The 19,742-nt window shown below is 38.5% G+C and overlaps 4 protein-coding genes and 1 long non-coding RNA gene across 5 annotated transcripts in view; 2 read left to right on the top strand and 3 right to left on the bottom strand.

Annotated features, from left to right (window-relative positions):
• Positions 1–615, bottom strand: part of LOC145499471 (uncharacterized) — a 683-nt gene extending 68 nt beyond the window's left edge. Inside the window, exons 1-2 of the long non-coding RNA XR_014050943.1 lie at positions 593–615; positions 1–164 (exon numbers count right to left, since the gene is read on the bottom strand). The exon at positions 1–164 is cut by the window's left edge and continues 68 nt beyond it. This is a non-coding gene — a long non-coding RNA (uncharacterized LOC145499471). The remainder of the gene's footprint in view (positions 165–592) is intronic.
• LOC145501088 (uncharacterized) overlaps positions 1–19,742 on the bottom strand; it is a 461,598-nt gene that overhangs the window by 57,011 nt on the left and 384,845 nt on the right. The window lies entirely within an intron of this gene.
• LOC145499472 (uncharacterized) lies at positions 3,436–10,645 on the top strand. Its single transcript, XM_081478989.1, has 3 exons — positions 3,436–4,558; positions 9,796–9,844; positions 10,360–10,645. The coding sequence occupies exons 1-3, from the start codon at positions 3,478–3,480 to the stop codon at positions 10,493–10,495; spliced, it is 1,266 nt and encodes a 421-aa protein (XP_081335115.1). The 5' UTR covers positions 3,436–3,477; the 3' UTR covers positions 10,496–10,645.
• LOC145499469 (uncharacterized) lies at positions 4,590–5,648 on the top strand. Its single transcript, XM_081478986.1, has 3 exons — positions 4,590–4,779; positions 4,889–4,974; positions 5,210–5,648. The coding sequence occupies exons 1-3, from the start codon at positions 4,624–4,626 to the stop codon at positions 5,640–5,642; spliced, it is 675 nt and encodes a 224-aa protein (XP_081335112.1). The 5' UTR covers positions 4,590–4,623; the 3' UTR covers positions 5,643–5,648.
• Positions 5,847–9,115, bottom strand: LOC145499468 (uncharacterized). The gene has a single exon (XM_081478985.1). The coding sequence runs from the start codon at positions 8,235–8,237 to the stop codon at positions 5,847–5,849; it is 2,391 nt and encodes a 796-aa protein (XP_081335111.1). The 5' UTR covers positions 8,238–9,115.

Genomic DNA, 19,742 nt, shown 5'->3' with positions numbered 1-19,742 from the left:
CTGCATTTCTAGTATTTAGTAGGATGCTGCACGCAGTGCATAACGGCGGAATAATGGCATCAGCTCTTTGAGAACTTGATAGGTTGTCCGGTACCGCTATAGCGGATAAAGTATCTAACACATCAGGTGCTCTTTCCTGCCATTCTGTCAGTGACTTTGCCCAGCTAAATGAAACAAGTTGCTGGTAACACTTCGAGCCAACTCTTAAAACAGACGGATCCTCTTTCCTCTTACATAAACTTTTACTCTGCTCCTGCAGCTCTTTTAAGTGAAGGAACTTCAAGGCGTTTTTCAGCGAGGGAATACTCAAAATCATTGTTGCAAAGTCTTGCGGAAGAAATGTTGTAGAACATGCTCTTGAAATTTTCTGCAAATCACTGTTTTTGAGCGGGACATCTATGCCTTCCTTTAACTGTGGAAATATATCGATGAATGAATCCTTAGTTTTAAAATTACCAAAATTAGAAAACGGAAGGGGAAAAAAAGTCGATCTTTGCCTTGTTTTGGCAGTTAACATGATACATTGAGACTTGAAGTTTTGCCTTGTTTATTTCAATTTATAAAGTAAATCAAAACACACTCACGCACTCACCTTCGGATTTCTAACGCCAACATTGGTTAATAAGTGTGATTCTTCACTGGAAGACCCACCGCCTTCCAAGGATTTTTTTTCCACCGTAGGATCAGGAAGAATTTGCCGGTAACGCGACACGAGTTTACGAGCTACTGGATTACACTTGCTCCCACCATCGTCACTCACGGCACTTGGCATTCTCTTTGCGGAAGGACTGTTGGATTCAGCTTCACAACTTCTTCCCCTTTTTAAATGGCTCAATTTTTCTTCTTGAGCTTCCCTTGAAGTAACACATAAATGTTTGAAACCAATTGCTGACTCTAACTTAATTTTACAAGGCAGACAGATCTTCGGGTACGGATCGTCAGCGTTTAAAGTGATTCTTGTTAAATTCTCGAAATTCAAACGCGTCTTTTCAGCTTCTCGGCTGCTGCCAAACAACAAGAGAGGATGGTTTTGGTCATGAATGATACCATTGCAGGCGATGCACTGATTACGGGGAAACTGATAAGTTTTCTTCGGCGTGGCCACCATATTTCGCGAGGTTTTATTTTCATTTTTTGGAAAAGCACGCCAAAGGGGGCTGACCTGCGGCATGTGGGCCGGAAGTAAAATGGAATGCGTAGTGCTTTGTAATTTCCATTTCTGCTGCGCATTCATTTTTTTGTCAGCCAATGAAAAAATTCGAATTTTTGGGTGCATCCAGAGCTACTCATCAACAACATTTTAAGACGAGTAGCACTGGGGACGAGAATGAATATTGATGTGACAGACGGACTCACCAATGGTGCAGAGTGTGTCATAGAAAACATAGACTACAGAGTTGAAAGTTCCACCAGACCAAGTATTATTTGGGTCTCCTTTCCACATCCTGTCATAGGCAGAAACCAGCACAGAGAAAATGCACATTTGTACAAGGCAACCATAGATAGAAATTGGACCCCAGTATTGGAAGTAACAAAACAATTTTGAGTCAATAAAAAAAGCCAAGTCCAAATTCTCCGGCACCAATTTCTGCATAGACCCACTGCTGCTAAGAGTATTCACCATTGCCATGGCGGCACATTAAATGAGACAGTTGTTTATTTTCCAGCATCCACAAGAGAGCACACTCATTACCACAGGTATCCCAACCTGTGATTTTCAGCAAAAACATGAATATCCCATAATTCACAAAGTAGAGCCGACTGTGTTGGGCACCCCTTCTGGTATTGATAGGTGGGTACTAAGGAATATCTGTGCCAAGTTTGTTGCTTTTGTCACTTCTGTCACGATCTGGTCAATATTGCAGCCTAAGAGACCTGACTATAGGGGGAGTGTCACAAACAGTTGCATAACAATTGTTATGTAACATTTAGTCCCAAAGTTTTGGTTTTGTTTGTACAGATCATACTTGATTTCAACTTGATTTTCCAGTTTTTATATTATGATCAAATTAGTTGTATATTTTATGACACATGTCTTTTTTTAGGGCTCGGATATGTTTTTGAGAGATCAATAAAAGAATTCAAAGTTACGACTGTAGTTACAAGTTCATAACAGAAAGTATATAACAATGCCTGTTAAGGTGGTACCAGAGGCTAATTTGGCTGATTTTGGGCATTCTTTTGAGGGCTGTATCAGAAACAACATTAACAAGAGTGAAGTTGTTTCCACATGACTTCTCAGTTCTTTCAACTAGAGTAGTGGTAAAAGGGAGAGACCCAGCACAAACACTACAATTTAAATGTAACTGTGCCAAATTTTACTATTAATTCAGTGAACTAATGTAATTACTACGAAATAAAAGAAACAGAAACCAGTTAAAACCAATTGTGTTAGAACTGATTTAAATTATATTTAGAAACAATTTTACTATGATAGTTATAATGTGTGATAAACTAAAAAAGCAACTAAGATTGCAGGTCTTTCATTTAAGGTAGTTGCACTGGGTAATTTTAAGTATTTTGGAATCTACTTTAAAATTGGATACTATCTTAGAATTTCAGCCAATAAATTTGAATATTTGTCAGTGACTAGAATTGGTACTTGACTCTTTTATGCCAATATAGATGTGGCCTTATACCTTTTAATTATTAACTTATTGCCTTGCCCCCTGGGGCCTATAAATTTAAAAAAATCTAATTTTTTGTGGACGTGAGATAAAAATACTTTCTTTTTTTTTGAGAATCCCACAAACATTAACACTCTGAATAATCACTAGCTTGCAAAACACAAAAGAGGCGATATTTAAAAACTTATCGTTAAATTTCCAATTTTTGCCCAAAATTGACAGTAGTCGAGAAATTTGAATCACAACTTAGTTTGCAAGCAAGCGATCGTTTATTACAATTCGTTGAACAAAATGGCCAAATTTCATTGTTGTATGTGCTATACTTTTGAAGAAAAACGTGCTTAAACATATGGCTAACCTGTCTTCAGTCCACTTTTTGTCAAAAAACACCCAAAAAGGCTCGCTGAAGTCGATTTTGTAGCAAGAGATCGAAGTTTAATGTTTGGCCGCCATCTTGAACAATGTTTTACCCTCCTCTCGGGTCTCAGTTGCTAGATTTGTCTTTGTTTTGACCCCTAACACTACCCCGGCATTTCTTTGTTTGTCAGTTGCTAAGGATGAGTCCTTTTGTGGGGGCATGACATTTAAGATCAACTTCCGACAGCGAAGTGCGCATAATCGATCGTATTGTAAGACGCCATTGTTTGCAATGGCATCGCGAGAGAAAAAGAAGAAACTTTCTAAATCAGAGAGAAAGAAACTGTATCAGGATAAAGGCAAGAAAGGGCTGAAGCACGCGGTCTTGGAGCTGGATCTCGCATAGATTTTTCGCTTCCAGCCTAATGGACAACAGAAGTAACGTATTTGTAGTGGGTGCCAGTTGAGAAGTGTCTCTTTTCAAGGGTTATCTATGGTTGAAGCATCAAGGAGAACTGTTGTTGGACTGGCCCTAGCTGTGGTGTTTATTGTCTCAGGACATGGGTTTGCAAAGTTCCATAGAACTCTGAATCAGTGTCTTGGCATCCAAGCCATATCCAAGAATCGATTCTTCGAGGTTGTCAAACTGATATATCCCCACATTCATGACATTTTGACAGAAATGTGTGATGAGGAAAAGGAGCAAATGAAAAGGATTGACAGCAATGTCTTAGGAAGTTGGCAACGAGCAGTCGTTACCTCTGATGGAGTCTGGCACACCAGAGGCCATTTTAGTAAAAATGGCTCCTTTATCATAAAGAATTATCTAACTGGGGGGTTGCTGTGGTTTGGACACAAGTGCATGTGTGGAAATTCAGAGGATGATGATTTGTTTCTGGGCACTGCCAAATCAATGGAAGGCATTCTCGCAGATGAGTGCTACCATCAGGCTAAAAGTAAAGGTTGTAATGTAGTGGTGGTATGGCAGGATGGTGATTCCAGTTCCCATAAGTCTGTTGAAAAAGTTTTTGGAGCTGAGTCCAGGAGGGTATTCAAGTGCGGGGGTCATGTTGGAACAGCTCATGCAAACAATCTGAAAGACTTAGCTAAGCAAAAGGTCTTTTCAGCTGGACAAATTAGTAAATGGAAAGATACATTCCCTGCTGTTGAATCAGTGAAGTGTGCATGTAAGCGCCACAGCAAAACCTGTGGCTGTTTGTCTGACGCATTTATCCAGGGTGCACGGTTGAACCACTTCTGCTGTTTGCAGCAGTGCAAGAGTCCAGACGACTATGCAAGGCGTATGAGGAGTTTAGGGGGTCATCACTGCAAAGATGAACATGAATGGGATGATGGGAAATGTGATTTCCACCCCAGTATTGTTTGTTCTTGTGGCAAATGCAACCAAGATGAGGAAATATCCTGTGAGGGAAAAGCGTACTCCACCAAGTCAGTGCTCAAATGCGAGTTTCATCAGCTAGCCTACCAAACAGAATGTGAACTGCGAGCAAATGATGCTGAAGCTGTTATTCACCCTGAATTGGGAAGGGGACAGTCCAATTTGTGTGAGGCACACATAGCCAGAAATCCCGTACAGTCAGCAGCTCGAACGGCGGGCGCGTAAATTTCTGCATTCAAGATGGCGGATAAACGAAGAGGAAAGCATTCCCAAGGCTATTATCGGAGCTTAAATGCTCTCAATACGGCAGATTTCATTGAGAGTCGGTGGAAAAGGAAAAAAGGCCCTTACTTTCAAGTGGAAAGAGTTTTAAGCTGCAGGAGAAATAAAGGAAAGGTAAATAAGACGCTTGTTTGAAGCACGTAACGTCACTAATGAATTGATAACCTTGTGTACACTTTTTACCGCACACATAAACAAGTGTTCTATGTATTTTGTCTTTAAGAATGAGTACCTAATTCGTTGGAAAGGGTACAGTTCGCTGGAGGACACGTGGGAAGTGGAGGAAAACCTTAATAAAACCGCAATAAGGTGCTTCTTTTAGCATTATTTTGTCCAGTCAAAATTAAACGTACGAACTTAATTTTTTACTACTCCTCGATCTAGTACGAAATAGTTTGGGACACAAGAAGAGAAGATAACAATTTTATGTCATCTTTCGCATTATAAGCAATTTTGTTAGTGTTTTTATTTGGTTATTGTTTCACTTTCTGCAAAAATATTGCATGTATTTTAGACAATAATGGATCCCAACTATTTTCTTTAGGGCATTTAGAATGTCCAAACCCTCAGAGGAAAGAATTAAAGAGGGATCTGATCTACTGGCAGTTGCTATTCTCCAGCATCTCAAGAGCAAACATCAGACAGCCTCAGCCACAACTGTAGTAGAAATTAGACATGATGTCTTTAATTATATTTTTAGAGGACGAGGAAGACCCAGCACAAAATCTGGTTGTACTTTGTTAGAGAAGACTGACTTTAACCGCTGTTCTTTTTTAAAAGAATGTCCCGACTGGGACTCTTACATAGACAACCTTGGAGATGGCACACAAGTCATATTTCCAATTAGAGCAAAACCTTTTGTGAGCTTGGGACCACAGACACATAAACTTGTGGAGGGGAAGCTTGTACCTAAGCCCAGATACCATCTCAAAAAAGTAAGTTTAAGTTTTAACAAGCGCTCAATTGCAGTATTGTGATTGAAACTGAGAATGTGAATGCATGCTTTTAGATGGGTTTAGGTACAAGCTAATACCCTGCTTATTAAGCGCATTAATAACCCTGCTTCTAAGAAATTATGTTGTTATGTCAAGTCAGAAAGTTACATAAAGGCTTTGAAATTGTTGTTTATATTTGTTTATATTTTGAAGATTCCTCTGTTTATGTGCATGCTTTGTAGCTGCTCAGGCTAGACTTTTTTTTTTCTGTTTTGTTTGTTTACCCTTTCCTTTCCCTTTTCTGGTTCCTTTTCCCCCATCGTCTATATGCCTTTTTCTTTTATTTCCCGGCCTTTCATGATCTGTGCCATTTCTTGCTTGGGGTTGTTCATTCTGAACTTGTGATGTAGATGTGTCTGGCGAGTTGTTGCTTTCCATGTTGGGTATGTTTGCTTCAGGTTGTCTCTTTTTACCCGCACGCTTGACACTGATTTCTTGCTCCCAGTATTGAGAATTGTGTTTTGTGTACTTTCTGCTTGCTCTTTCTCTTTCTCTTAGAAGCCATTGTCTGTTTTCAAGTCTAAGAATATCTCCAACTGAGTCAAAGTGGTTTGATTTTCGAAGCACTACATTCCTTGCTGAGTCATTGTTTTTCTCAACTCCTTGACCAGTGAATACTTTTAGAGATTTATGTGTATGGAGGAAATAAGGGACATGAGCAAAAAGTACATGCATATATGGAGTAATTCTCTTTCTTTCATAGCCAATTCTCTTTCCTCTGAGAGAAATAAAGGTCTCCAACCAGTTTTGTGCCTTGTGCCAAAAAGTGTCAACAGATTTGTCTGAGGACCAGGAATTTATGTCTTCATACAAACTTCTGAAATCACTCCACACCTTGGATATTTCAGTGCAGGTATTTGGCTGCAGCACTTTACAGAGATTTTCTGGTAGCAAGGAGAGAATTTTCTTCTTGTCGTTTCCAAACAGACTTGTAAATTCATACTTTCCAGTGCCTTTATTGTCAGCTGGATTTCGGAGTTCCCAAACATCAAAACCCACACCATAGGATCTGATCTCACTCACGAGCTTTTTCAAATGGATGCCTTGAGGCTCTTTGGATGATTTTTCGAAATCTTCAATCTTATCCCAGTCAATGACTTCAGTGATAATGTTGTCTAGCATCACATCCATTACACGTAGCAGCAGGTGTAACTCATCTACAATGACATGGTCAAGGTCTATGTTCAAAAGTGGTTCCTTCACACAGCAGTAATCACCTTTTCCTTTCTTCACCAGCTCCTTAATTTCCAATAGTGTTCTCATCATTGGTGGTGAATTAAAGTGATGGAAATGCTTGTCTGTTTCCCACCTTTTGTCTTTATGGATTTTACACCATAGGCAGGCATATAAAGATGTAGCCCCCTTAAGTCCCATGACTGTCAGTAGAAATTTATAGTCCCCTCCTAGGAAAAACTCAAGCTTAACTTCTTGACCATCAACACTAATAGTGCCTTTGTCAATCAGAGTATTTATTTCTGAAAATGTAGTCTTGAAAGATACCTGTAGTGTTTCATACTTTTCACTACCATTGACTACTGCAATGGTATGATTTCCTTTGGCAGACATAACTTCGTCTTGTTTCTGGAGTAGTGCACAAGAGAGAAGAATGTAATTAGATTTCTGTGTCATTTTAGCTCCATCCCCACTGATTTTTATTTTTAGTGTTTCATTGCCAAAATCAAACTCTGGATTTTCCTTTTTAAAAGCTGAAATTTGCTGCAAGAGAAGTGATTCAAATGATACTTGTGCACCTTCATTTGTTCCAGGAGTAGGTGTCACATGACAAAGTTTGTCCAGATCATTTCTGCATTGTTTAATCAGATAAGATCTTGGAAGACCATTTTCAATCATGCTAAATTCGTGGTAAAATTCATCACTGACACAGAATTTATCAAGAAGATAAAGAATTTGTTCAACTTTTTCCATGTCGGAATCGTTTATGTTAGTAACAGGATTTGAACATTCGCCTGATTTTTGTGCTTTGGTTTCAACATTTACTTCGTATGTTTTCCCTGTGTCTGCCTCTTTAACTCTAAGTGATTCAACATGAAGGCCAAATGCTTGTGAAAACCACAAAGCTGTTTCAGCTCTAGTCAGGAAAGCCTTCAATGTGCGCTGTCTGTTCTTAGTCTCAGAAATTTTTTTTCCATTGTAGGAAAACCCTTCATCTTTCTCAAGGCATTTGATATACTCTTGAAGTTGATTGTTGGTATTTTGAAGTTGACATAGTTCCTTACCCATTCTGTTGATAGTGTCCTTCATTTCATCAAAAAGGTTTTTTTTTTCTGCCTCCAGGTTTGCATGTGCTGCTTTCCATTCTTGTAGATCATTTTGTAGAGAAACTACCTCATCTTCAACCTCTTGAAAAGAAGCTAATTGGTCTTCATGTAAATGAAATTTCAATGTTTTCTCATCCAATTGCTCCCAGTTTCTCTTACCTTTATTTGTGCGATACAGTGATAGAACATTTGCTGCTCTTTTTGCAAACTGCTCATGGACATTTTGGCGTGTACCCATGTCATCTTTGATTACAAATGCATGTGCTGGTGTACACATATCAATTAAATCTGGAAACATTAGCTTTCTTCCATCATTGACATAGTAAAACTTGGCCTTCCCATTGCTTTTGGTATATAGAATTCCCTGGAGGCCTCTATAGTTCCAGAGGAAGTTGATATTCTCAGAGTTGTTTGTAGTTTCTAAAAGAAAATTTAAAAAAATAATCAATAAAAACAAACATACTCTCAGGCATAAATCAATCAATCAATGGACAGTATAGAAGAGAATCCTGGCTTTATACACTGTAAATAATCATATTTACTGAATATATATTTAAAAGAAAATTAAAGGTGAGTGAGATTTGAACCCACAAAAAAAGTATCCACTGAAAAAAGGAGATCCTGTTGATAATAAAGTGTATGGTAGATCACAAAATAATGAGGACAAAAATGATGTATTTTGCTCTCACATCACCTTTTTTTAGCTGGATAGACTGGCCTTCATCAGGGTCATGTTAAGGCCTCGTGAAGTACATTTTATGCAGCTGAAATGTTGGTGATGATTATATATATATTTTTTTATGTTATGTTACTTTGTATCTTTCATCTTATGGATATTCCCTTCCCCTTTCACTCTCTACCACCCCTACCTTCTTATCAAGGAATCACCAGAGAAGGTTAAGAAAATATACCAAAAAGTTTACAAGGTTGTAAATATCAGGACAAAATTACTCACCTTCTTGATGAGAGGAATTAGCATCTTGACCCGCTGCTTGAAACTTTTCTTGCTCCCTCACAAGATAATACCACTCTTTAATGGTTGAATATGCCAAAGAAATTGTTAAGGCTACCTTTCTTGTTGCTATGTTTCTTGCATATTGCAAAGATTTATCTACAATATCGATTTTCCAAGGTTGAAATGATTTATTTGGTGGTAGTTCAGACATGGCATTTATAAATATTTTATTTTCCCAAGATTTTCCCGCAATCTTCCTGCTTTTTTCCAAATCCTGCCGGTTCTCATGTTCAGCGGCTTTCCTATTGCAAGAGGGAACACCACTGACCAAGGAAATGAGGAAAAACAAAATGGCTGTCGAAGAGAACGAAAACAGACAGGAGCAACGGCCATTCTTGCCTCAGTGTAATGGCTCTCACTTCATTGATGACATTTACAGAAAATAGCACTTTTTATCTTGAAATGGCACTGCCTTAGCTGCTGTTTATATGGGAGAAGATATCTTAATTGGCGAGCTTTTCATCTTATCTTTCGAATGCAATGCTGGGGAAATGTGTCGGTACGACGATCTTTGCATCAAGAGCTTAAGAAAATATGAAGGTAACCACCATTTACAGAGACTTATGGGAGAAAGGTACGCTTATTTCTGAGGTTACGTACCAGTAAAAGGCACCGACTAAAACAATTTTATCATCGTATGTTGTTCGAATAAACTGTTGTTTATACATTGTGTTTCGCATTTTTAAGCTGGGGAAAGCTGTGTTTTAGGCAACATTAGCAAAAACTGGCAAAGTTTACATTACTCTCCACACTCTCTCTATGTTCGGCCGCCATATTTAAATCCACATGTGTGCCCCCTGCGCATGCTTGGCAGCCATGCTGTATGGAATTTCTGGCTATGATTTCACTGTCCTGCCTCATTTCAGAGCAAAGGACCAAAGCTTATGCAGGTACTTACATGTAAACAAAAGCTAAGCCCTATTTAGAGAGGACTTTTCGGAAAACAGCCTATTGGTGACGGTAGCTTTCTGTATAGACTAATATTGGTTATGATTGGTTTTAGTGGTAGTCTTGTTTTATGTTCCTCAGCATTTTTGCCAGTTTTGTTCTTGATAATTTACATTAGTTTCTTCAGAACATAGTTTCTTTGGATATCATTACTATTATTATATTTGTTATTACTATTATTATTATTATTATTGTTGTTATTATTATTATCATTATAAGTGTTATCATTATTGTTATGATTAATGATATTAACCTGAATAGCACATTATTTTCTTGTTTCCATGGAAGAAAAACAGAAAAATGAAATCTGAGAATGTCAGGAAAAATGGCTTTGCACTTTGTATGTTTGATCACTACTTATCTTGATTAGGCACTATTGGAGAGTTATTAGGAAAATGAGGAAATCAGGAGCACAGGAATACTGACAACTGATTCCCTCATGATGATTTCTCCATAGGTTGCATTACATTACATCAACAAACTGTGGACTTGCCCAGGGAAACATGACATGGTGTTTCAACCGTTGTGGACCTGTGTGGGATTGCAGAATATCAAAATATCAAATTAACTATGAGATTTTGATATCATCGTGATAACTATATCAAAATATCAAATTAACATTGACATTTTGAGATTTTGAGACCTGGATATCTTCATGATATTATTTTGATATTATCAAATGATTGTTGATATATCTTTTGAATGCCATCTCACAGTGATATTTTGATATTATCATGATATTTTGATAGATCAAAATATCAAACTGTGAGATTCCGAGATTTTGCAATGTTGATATTATCATGATATTTTGATATTATCAAATGCTTGTTGACATATCTTTCGTATGCCATCTCTCGGTGATATTTTGATATTATCATGATATTTTGATATATCAAAATATCAAATTAACTGTGAGATTTTGGTGATATTATCATGATATTTAATATAAAAACCATAATCATCACAAATGTGTGCTGCCTTGTTCTTTAAGCGCTTGGTGTATGATCCTTGTTCTTTAAGCGTGCAGAGCATAACTCACGGTCTTTAAGAGTGTGGCACTAGAAATGCGATCACAAATGTGTGTGATTTTGGTGATATTATCATGATATTTTATATAAAAACTATAATCATCACAAATGTATATTTATATAAAAACCATAATCATCACAAATGTGTGCTGCCTTGTTCTGTAAGCGCTTGGTGTATGATCCTCATTCTTTAAGGGTGCAGAGCATAACTCACAGTCTTTAAGCGTGTGGCACTAGAAATGCAATCACAAATGTGTGTAAAATCCTCGTTCTTGAAGACTGTCCCACTAGAAATATGATGAGTGAACACGCGTGAGAATACCTCCCTCTTTAATATCACAGTGTGCAAAAAGCAATAACATGTGTATTAACAATGCCCTTTAATTTTCACTTCGTCCGCCTAAAAAGACCTAAACATAAGGTCTCAAATAATTGCATAAAGAGAACTGCAGAAAATGTCACCGTTTACAACAACTTCTTTTGCGTTAACTCCATCTCAAAGTCAAGTATTATAACATTTTTGACAAGCCAGAACAAGACGTTGAGTAATATTTTGTGTAAGGTCTAAATACTTTTTGGATTGCTTAAACCTCTGTTTGTAAGATTCAGTTGTCCTCACAATAAGTTTGCTAAATTAGAAAGATAGAAAGGTAAATCCTAAATTAAATGAGGGCAGTTCAACATCATTAATTTGGGCAGAAAGTTCTATATCATGGTCTTGTTGTTGCTCAAAAACCTTTGAACACGCTTCCACTTCTTTCAGCTCTGCATCTGATAAGTTCATTCCATTCAGATTTGATAGTGTATTTTGTTCTCTCAGGAATTTGCCTTTATGGGTAATAAACCATTGTAGAATCTGGCATTCTTCCTTATCTCCCAAAAATTCTGACGGTGGGACGCAGAAAGTTGTACTTGCAGCATAGTATTGCGTTAGCTTGTTGTTGGCCCTTATATAGCAAAGACTGTGATACATCACTTCACTTTCTCTGCAAGCGAGTTCTAACTCTTCACTCTTGTACACCATACTTCGCAAGCGAATGAAACGTTTTTGGATTGACAGAAATTCCTTCCTTGACATGTCTGTTAAGAATGTCCTTTTATTTTCACTTCACACGCATAATAACACATCACAATTAGTACACCAATGATTTCAATAATGCTACTACAGAAAATGTCCCTCTTTACAACAACTTCTTTCATTTTAACTCTGCCTCCAAGTCAGTATTGAAGCATTGGTTGACAAACCAGAACAACACGTTCCTCTTAAACTGAGTTATCTTACAAGTTAGGTCAAAGTACTGATTTAATCTCTTAAACCCCTGTTCGCAAGATTCAGTATTCACACCCCTGATTTTATCAAACTTTGGCAGATGCGGGTGAAAAAGACAATTCGGATTTTCAGGTGGCATACAAACATCCTCAGTGTGTTTGGAGACACGAAAAATGTCTACTGGAAATTGGACATTATCTATTAACAACTTTGCCCCTGCACTACCATTTTGAGCTTGATTTTTCAAAAAAGGCATCAAGCCACAAGCCCTATCGTACCCTAGGTACCTGAGTCTCTTGAAATGCTCCAAATTGCTACAAAATGTTCTAAGGATAAAAAGAAATACCTGGCTGTAAGATTCGCTTGTAAACATTTCAGTCATACTTACAACAATGCCGCAAGGCCTTATAAGAGCAAGCATGCCTGCAGTTGTTTGGTAGAATAGCGAAATGTTTTCTTTCTTTTTACATCCCTTAGCACTCTGCTGTGCCAAACATTCATCTTCAGATAACAGACCCTCCCGCTCTCGCTGTATTAAATTCCGGCGGAACAGTAACTTCTTCTGCTGATGTTTCTGCAGTCAGCGACAGGTGACTTTTACAGAATTTTGATGGCTTTTGGCTCTTTCCCCCGGGAAGTGGCGAATTTGGGCAGCATTTATATATTTGCGGCAAATCTTTCCTTATTTTCACCTTCTCCATTGGAAGCGTGCACTTTGATCTCTTTAAGTATTCGTTCCCATCAACTGTGACATGTCCTTCAGACCAGCCCGGCATCTTGCAATTGTGTGTTACCCACTTGTTGTCTGATGCACAAAAGTCTTCCCAAACTATTCTACATAACTCTTCGGTGTTCAAATGTCTGCCACTGTACGAATATTCACACTTCAAGTCAGTCTTGGCCAATTTGCCCTTGCTGAGATAATAGTTTACTACTATCCAAAGAAACCAAGCATCATTCACTCGTTGTTCATTTAACTCCCACTCTTCATCATTTGTACATGCAACTCTTGTAATTCACTCAACCATTCACTGTCTTTCGTCTTAAAGTTTAGGTTGGAAACTTTAGCACGCGATTGAAAAGTGACTCCGGATACCCAGATATTATTGCTCCTATCTTCTAAAAGCTGCGTCTTTGAAGACACCTAGAAATACGGGTTTCCTGCATGATTCACGTCCTCAAAAATTTTGGAACCTTCCTTACTTATTTTGTAGCTAGGAAAGTATTTAACTTTGCATTTCTCACACTGACCATGAAACAGTGCTCCAACATAAGTGCCTCAAATTGTGTACACTAAGGGAAACGATGGCCGATTGTCCATCTTTATATTCTTGCCGCAGCATTGCATTTTCGTAGGAAGTAAAATAACTGGCTTGAATGCACTTCTACCGCTCTTTTTGAACAGCCGAGAATTCAAATCCCGTTGTAATAGTGAAGGATACTTGGCCTGTAACACTTTAAAGACTGTCCTACAGTTTGTTTTGTCCGTTAAATGCAGGTGCTTTCCATCCTTCCAGTCACTACCACCAAGACACCAAGAACCTGCCATAGTTTGGTTTAATGTGTGCGTGAGAAAAGGGCAGAAGAAAACCGCAGCACTTAACGTTCTTGCTAGGCCCGTCAGGGAAATTGAACAAGATCTCCAGATCGACTTCAAACAAGACAATCCCGAAGCAAAAGATAAAGACCTGCTGCATTTGCTAGTTGACCATTTCTCCTTTGAAAAATTACACCAAGTCATGTCCCAAAACAACAACAAGGTTCTTGGTGCATATGACGAACTAACTCAGTTTTACAATATGCTTGACCATTACAAGACCAACTCTATGTTGGACCGAAAGACACTGCTAGCCCTTAACGGAGGAGCACAATGGACACGGGACTTTAAAAACGGTTCAGCGACGATGGATTCCACTTGCCTTAACATCACCGGCTTCATCCAACCTGCTTACGTTGTTAAGCTACTCTCACAAGATGACTTCGATGGCTTTAATGACCGACAGCTATATGTGTGCCCTGTAGAGCGAGATGTTAATTATGACGAATTGGTACCATTTGATCCAACCACAAACCCCCAACTGAAACGTGTCTACGAGATCATTGGTAATTTCCACAAGGCGCCAGTTACCTACAAAATGGATAAAGATGCTCACAAACTGTTTAAAAACTATCACGACGAGCTCAAACAAAGAAAACTTTCTATCAAGTTTGACGAAAACCGGCGTGGAATCATCGCAAAGGCGATTGATCAAATGGCACGCGTGTGTATGATTGTTCGTGTCTTAGACAACGCTGTTGAAATGGCACAATGAGAGCTTGATACTGATGAGCACAATGACACTCGAGATCAAGTTTCGTCCACCATCGGAAAACATGCTGCTCTACAAGCAATTACCATCATGAATTACATTGTGGACACAAAGTTTGCGATGATGCCACCAGAAGAGAAACTACAGGATGCACCTGAACCAGCACTAAGTACATCAGCTGTGCCTGTCAATGCCGAGAATTCTTCCCAAACCCCAGCCTCCTACTTTCCACAAGAAACGCTCACAGACCTTTATGGGAAATACGTCAAGAAAGTGTTGCTGCACAAGGGAACTGTAGTTAAAGCCAGCAAAGTTTCTGGTCGCCATCTCATGCCCCCTGTCAATCCACTGCCCAACACAACAAACCGCTATCCAACCTTGGCTGCTGAAGGCTTCCTAAAGTCTATGGAAAGTTTGGGACTTGGAGACATTGACCGCACTGCAAACGGTAAAAGCAAGAGACGCCTCGAAGACATGCCAACAGAGGCCAAAAACGAACTTAGAAAAATCAAACTCAGTGATGAAGAATATGAACAATCCATGGAATAGACGTTTCCCTTTGGAATAAATTGAAAAAATTTCCAATAAGTATTTTCAACTATTTTATAAAGTAACTTTATTATTGGAGTCTTGTTATGCTGTAACTTATATAAACATCAATTGCTATAGGATTTACAGGTTTCTATTCATATAAAAATGTGATGTTACATATTCGCAGCATTTTCTTTTATTCCAACTCTTGTAATAAGGTGAACATGATTTAAAAACAAACTTAGAAAATAGAACTGTGACCAAAAATATGAACAATCCATGAAATAGACATGCTTCTTTAGAATAAGATCGATATATTTCCAATTTTTCAATTATATCGTAAAGTAAGTTTAAATTGGAGTCTTCTTGTTGCTATAACATTTATAGGCTCCTGATATTATCATAATAGCAAAACATCAAGCCCCTCTACACTTCCTTACATCTTTGCAAACATTTGATATTATGAATTCTATATATCAATATTTTGATATCATGATATTCTGATATTATCATGACATATGAAAATATCAAGCCCCACCACACTTAGTCACATCCAGGCAAACATTAGATATTATAATATCTGTATCGATATTTTGATATTATCATGATATTCTGATATCATTATGATATATCAAAATATCAAGCCCCTCCACACTTAGGCACATCCAGGCCAACATTTGATATGATGATATCAGTTTCGACATTTTGATATTATCATGATACTCTGATATTATCATGATATATCAAAATATCAAACCCCTCCACACTTAGTCACATCCAGGTCAACATTTGATATGATGATATCGGTTTCGACATTTTGATATTATCATGATATATCAAAATATCAAGCCCCTCTGCACTTAGTCACATCCAGGCCAACATCTGATATGATGATATCGGTTTTGACATTTGATATTATCATGATACTCTGATATTATCATGATATATCAAAATATCAAGCCCCTCCACACTTAGTCACATCCAGGCCAACATTTGATATGATGATATGGGTTTTGACATTTTGATATTATTATGATATACTGATATTATCATGATATATCAAAATATCAAGCCCCTCCACACTTAGTCACATCCAGGCCAACATTTGATATGATGATATCAGTTTCGACATTTTGATATTATCATGATACTCTGATATTATCATGATATATCAAAATATCAAGCCCCTCCACACTTAGTCACATCCAGGCCAACATTTGATATGATGATATCGGTTTTGACATTTTGATATTATCATGATACTCTGATATTATCATGATACTCTGATATTATCATGATACTCTGATATTATCACGATATATCAAAATATCAAGCCCCTCCACACTTAGTCACATCCAGGCCAACATTTGATATTATGATATGGGTTTTGACATTTTGATATTATTATGATATGTGACCTGATTTGGGAAAACATACACTAACGGATATCCGTTTAACGGCCTGAAAAAACGGTAAACAAACGGATAGAAAACGGCCATCAAAAGCGTTTAAACGGTTGCTCAAACCGTTAAAACGGTTTGAGCAACCGTTTAAACGGATGAGCAAAATAATTAAACGATTTCCTCAAATCATAAAACGGTTTCCTAAACCGTTCGAACGGATGCGTAAAAACGTCAACAAAACGTTTAAACGGACAGAGACATAATTAAACAGTTGGTCGCTTCAATCAAACGTTTTCTTGAAATGGTAGAAATGAACAACATTCAAACGTAAAATAATTTCTACACTAAGTGCGTATTAATGTCGTGGACATGACAAGATTATTTTGCTCCGTTCATTGCAAATCGCCACATGAAAATTGTCTTACCGCGCCGTCTGCTTTATCCTTACAGTTAGCGAGTCCAAGTCAAGATTAGAAGAAATTGATTTCGAGTCAACAGAACAAATGCCATTAAAATATACCTTCCTTCTTTATTTTTGATCGCCTGAGAAATTATGTAATCACATCGCCAGTCCAGCTGAGCCAGTACAGTGATCGAACAAATGGCTGGTTCGAAGGCAAAACTTCGCTTCAGTAAAGGATACATCGCTTATAAAAAAGTGGTTTAGATTCCCTCAATGTTTCCGTTTGGTCTGTGTCCAAAGAGAATAAGCCTGCGGAGACCGCGAAGAAGGCGAAGACGGCAATAATTTTCACGTCGCCATGTAACACGCCATATTAGCTGCTGTGTCCATGATCAGCGGTTTCCGTTAATAGTGTGTGCGATGATTGGTCGTTGGTTGCCACGGAAATAAAACAAAATATTCCACCAGAGAGAGCTAGAGGTTATACGTTTTTTCCCGGCAATATTTTATACTCATCTCTTTTAAAACCTTTAACTCCCATACACATCCTTATTATGTTAGTATAGGTTCCCTTTAGTTTTACATGGACACTTAAATCGAGCCTAATACCGACCAGACTGAAAATAAACCCAATTTTCGTACGTTGTTAACAATACAAGCGTAATTTGACCTGATTGAATTGATCGTTTGTCTGTCCGAAACCTTTTCTAAAGAAACTTTTTAGAAACGAACACTTCTACTAAGAGCACGCTTATGTGCGGGCTTCCACATGCATTCTATTTTAAGACTAGGCGCGCGCGCTTCGCTACATTATGAAGTCAACAAAGCGGTGAAATCGGTGCGAACAAAAGTAGCTGAAAGTTTACAAGAGAGCACAATATTAATTTTTTTGTAAACTTTCGTTCGTACCGATTTCACCGCTTTGTTGAATTCATTCATTCGTTCATTCATTGACTTCAAGCGGAGACTTGTTCAAATAAACAATTGAATTTATTTTACAACTAAATCAATGTTACATGTTTTGTCCTATCTTAAATTTACAAAAAAAAATTCACATCTGAAATTTCGACCCTTATCCTAGTTAGCCTAATTACAGTTAAAAAAGTCGAGCTGATGCATATGTAATAGATCGACACTTGTTGTTAATCTTGCCTTTTATACCCCGCCAGATTTTTTCTTTTTCCTCATTTGAGGTAACAGGAAACTGTGTAAATATTAAAGTTTTCAAGGAGTTCAGTCTGCCGCTATCCAGGGACCCTTTCTTATGTGACCCATCTGTGTTGCTGTTTGCAAGCTCTGCTTTTGTAAACAAGATTGGAACCAGCTTCAGTGCGCACCTGTAGAGATTCTTTTCTCGGCGCAGTGCCTCCTGGACTCCACGTACCTTTCTAGGTGTTACACAGTTCCGGATGAGTTCCTCGCCAACTCTGCCTGGACTGCTGGGGAGAGGAAACTGCACTGCTGGACTGCTGAGCGGGGGAAGCTGTATGGCTGGACTGCTGGGCGGGGGAAGCTGTACTGCTGGACTGCTCGAAGGTAACTGTACTGCTGGATTGCTGGGAGGCAGCTTCACTGCTGGAGAACGGGAACAAGACTCATCTACATACAGGGTCTCCCTCAACGCGCTGGTGTCGATGGTGGAAAGGTCACTGGTGTCGAGCGGAGTGAGCGAATAGTGAACTGTACCGTTCATTGAGCACGGTTCATGACATTCGCTTAATCGGATAGGCGGCTCCACAGTTTCAAAAGTGTTTTTCGCTTCCTCGCAAACCTCGTTGTATAACTCTCTCTCACTTTTAACAGTGTCGAGATGTTCTTGTTGAGCGCGGACACATTCTGATTTCTCTCCGTCCGGAAGATTCGCCGATCTTACAAGTTTCGAAGTGTTTTGCTGGCAAGTCACGCACAAGTCAGTCATTGGTTTTGCTACAACCACATTAGGGTGAAATTGTTCCCATAGATCTTTAAACTTAGAATAGCTTACCGCCTGCTTCTCTGAGGCTGTACACGCCGCAACAAAATCGCGCCACACGCTCATCTTCGTTTCGCTTGCAGACAACAGTTTTATGTCGTCGCTCTTATAACCAGGAATCCTCCCAGGAAGCGAGATCGCGTTCTCCTCAACATAGTTTGTAAGGAATAATTTAACATCTTCAACCACAGTTGTAGGGAGTGTGTTGCTTGGTAATCTTTTGCAGTTTCCATGCGTTCTTGGTGAAATGCCATAGTTTTCATAATGTTCCTTTAGTCGGCGAAATCTTGAGTAACTTAATCCATACAGATGAAGAAACATTTCCTTGCAGATGGTTAATGATTGAAACAGGAAATTACAGCGAGGACTTCGATTTCGTTTATCGCCAATGTGATCGATTCTGGTGAACGCTTGAATGTTGGCCAGAATAACCAAGTCTAATTCTGCGCTTGATAATTCAAGGCAGTTGTTCAAGTTTGACATAACACTTTCTTCAGAAAAATAGCCAGAGCAAGGACCACAGTTAGGTCCTCTTGAGCACCCGCATCCTTCTTGCAAAAATCGCTTGACCCTGTTAATCACTTCTTCTTCATTTTCATTTTGCTCGATGTAAGATTCCTCCATGTTTAACTGATAGTGTTTTCAAGAATTATGACTTTGCACTTGGAACACAAGATATGAGAGAGAGAGAGAGAGAGAGCTGTTACCGCAGCAACGCGTCATCGATGATCAAATCACGGCTTCTAATTGGTCACTAACCAAACAGAAGTTCGCGCGCGTGCCAGCAGATGATCGCAACAAAATTGCGTTATGTCAACAATCAGAGTTTATTCTGCTTTTTAAAGAGTTTCAACACCAAACAAGAGATTGCGGGGAGCTTTTAGAAATGAGATCTTTACTCAATACATCAAGGTAAGCTAAAAT

Source organism: Orbicella franksi, chromosome 10 (assembly GCF_964199315.1).
Source record: "Orbicella franksi chromosome 10, jaOrbFran1.1, whole genome shotgun sequence".
Classification (NCBI taxonomy): domain Eukaryota; kingdom Metazoa; phylum Cnidaria; class Anthozoa; order Scleractinia; family Merulinidae; genus Orbicella; species Orbicella franksi.
Note: the sequence above shows the minus strand (reverse complement) of the source record. Positions and strands in the feature narration are given on the sequence as shown.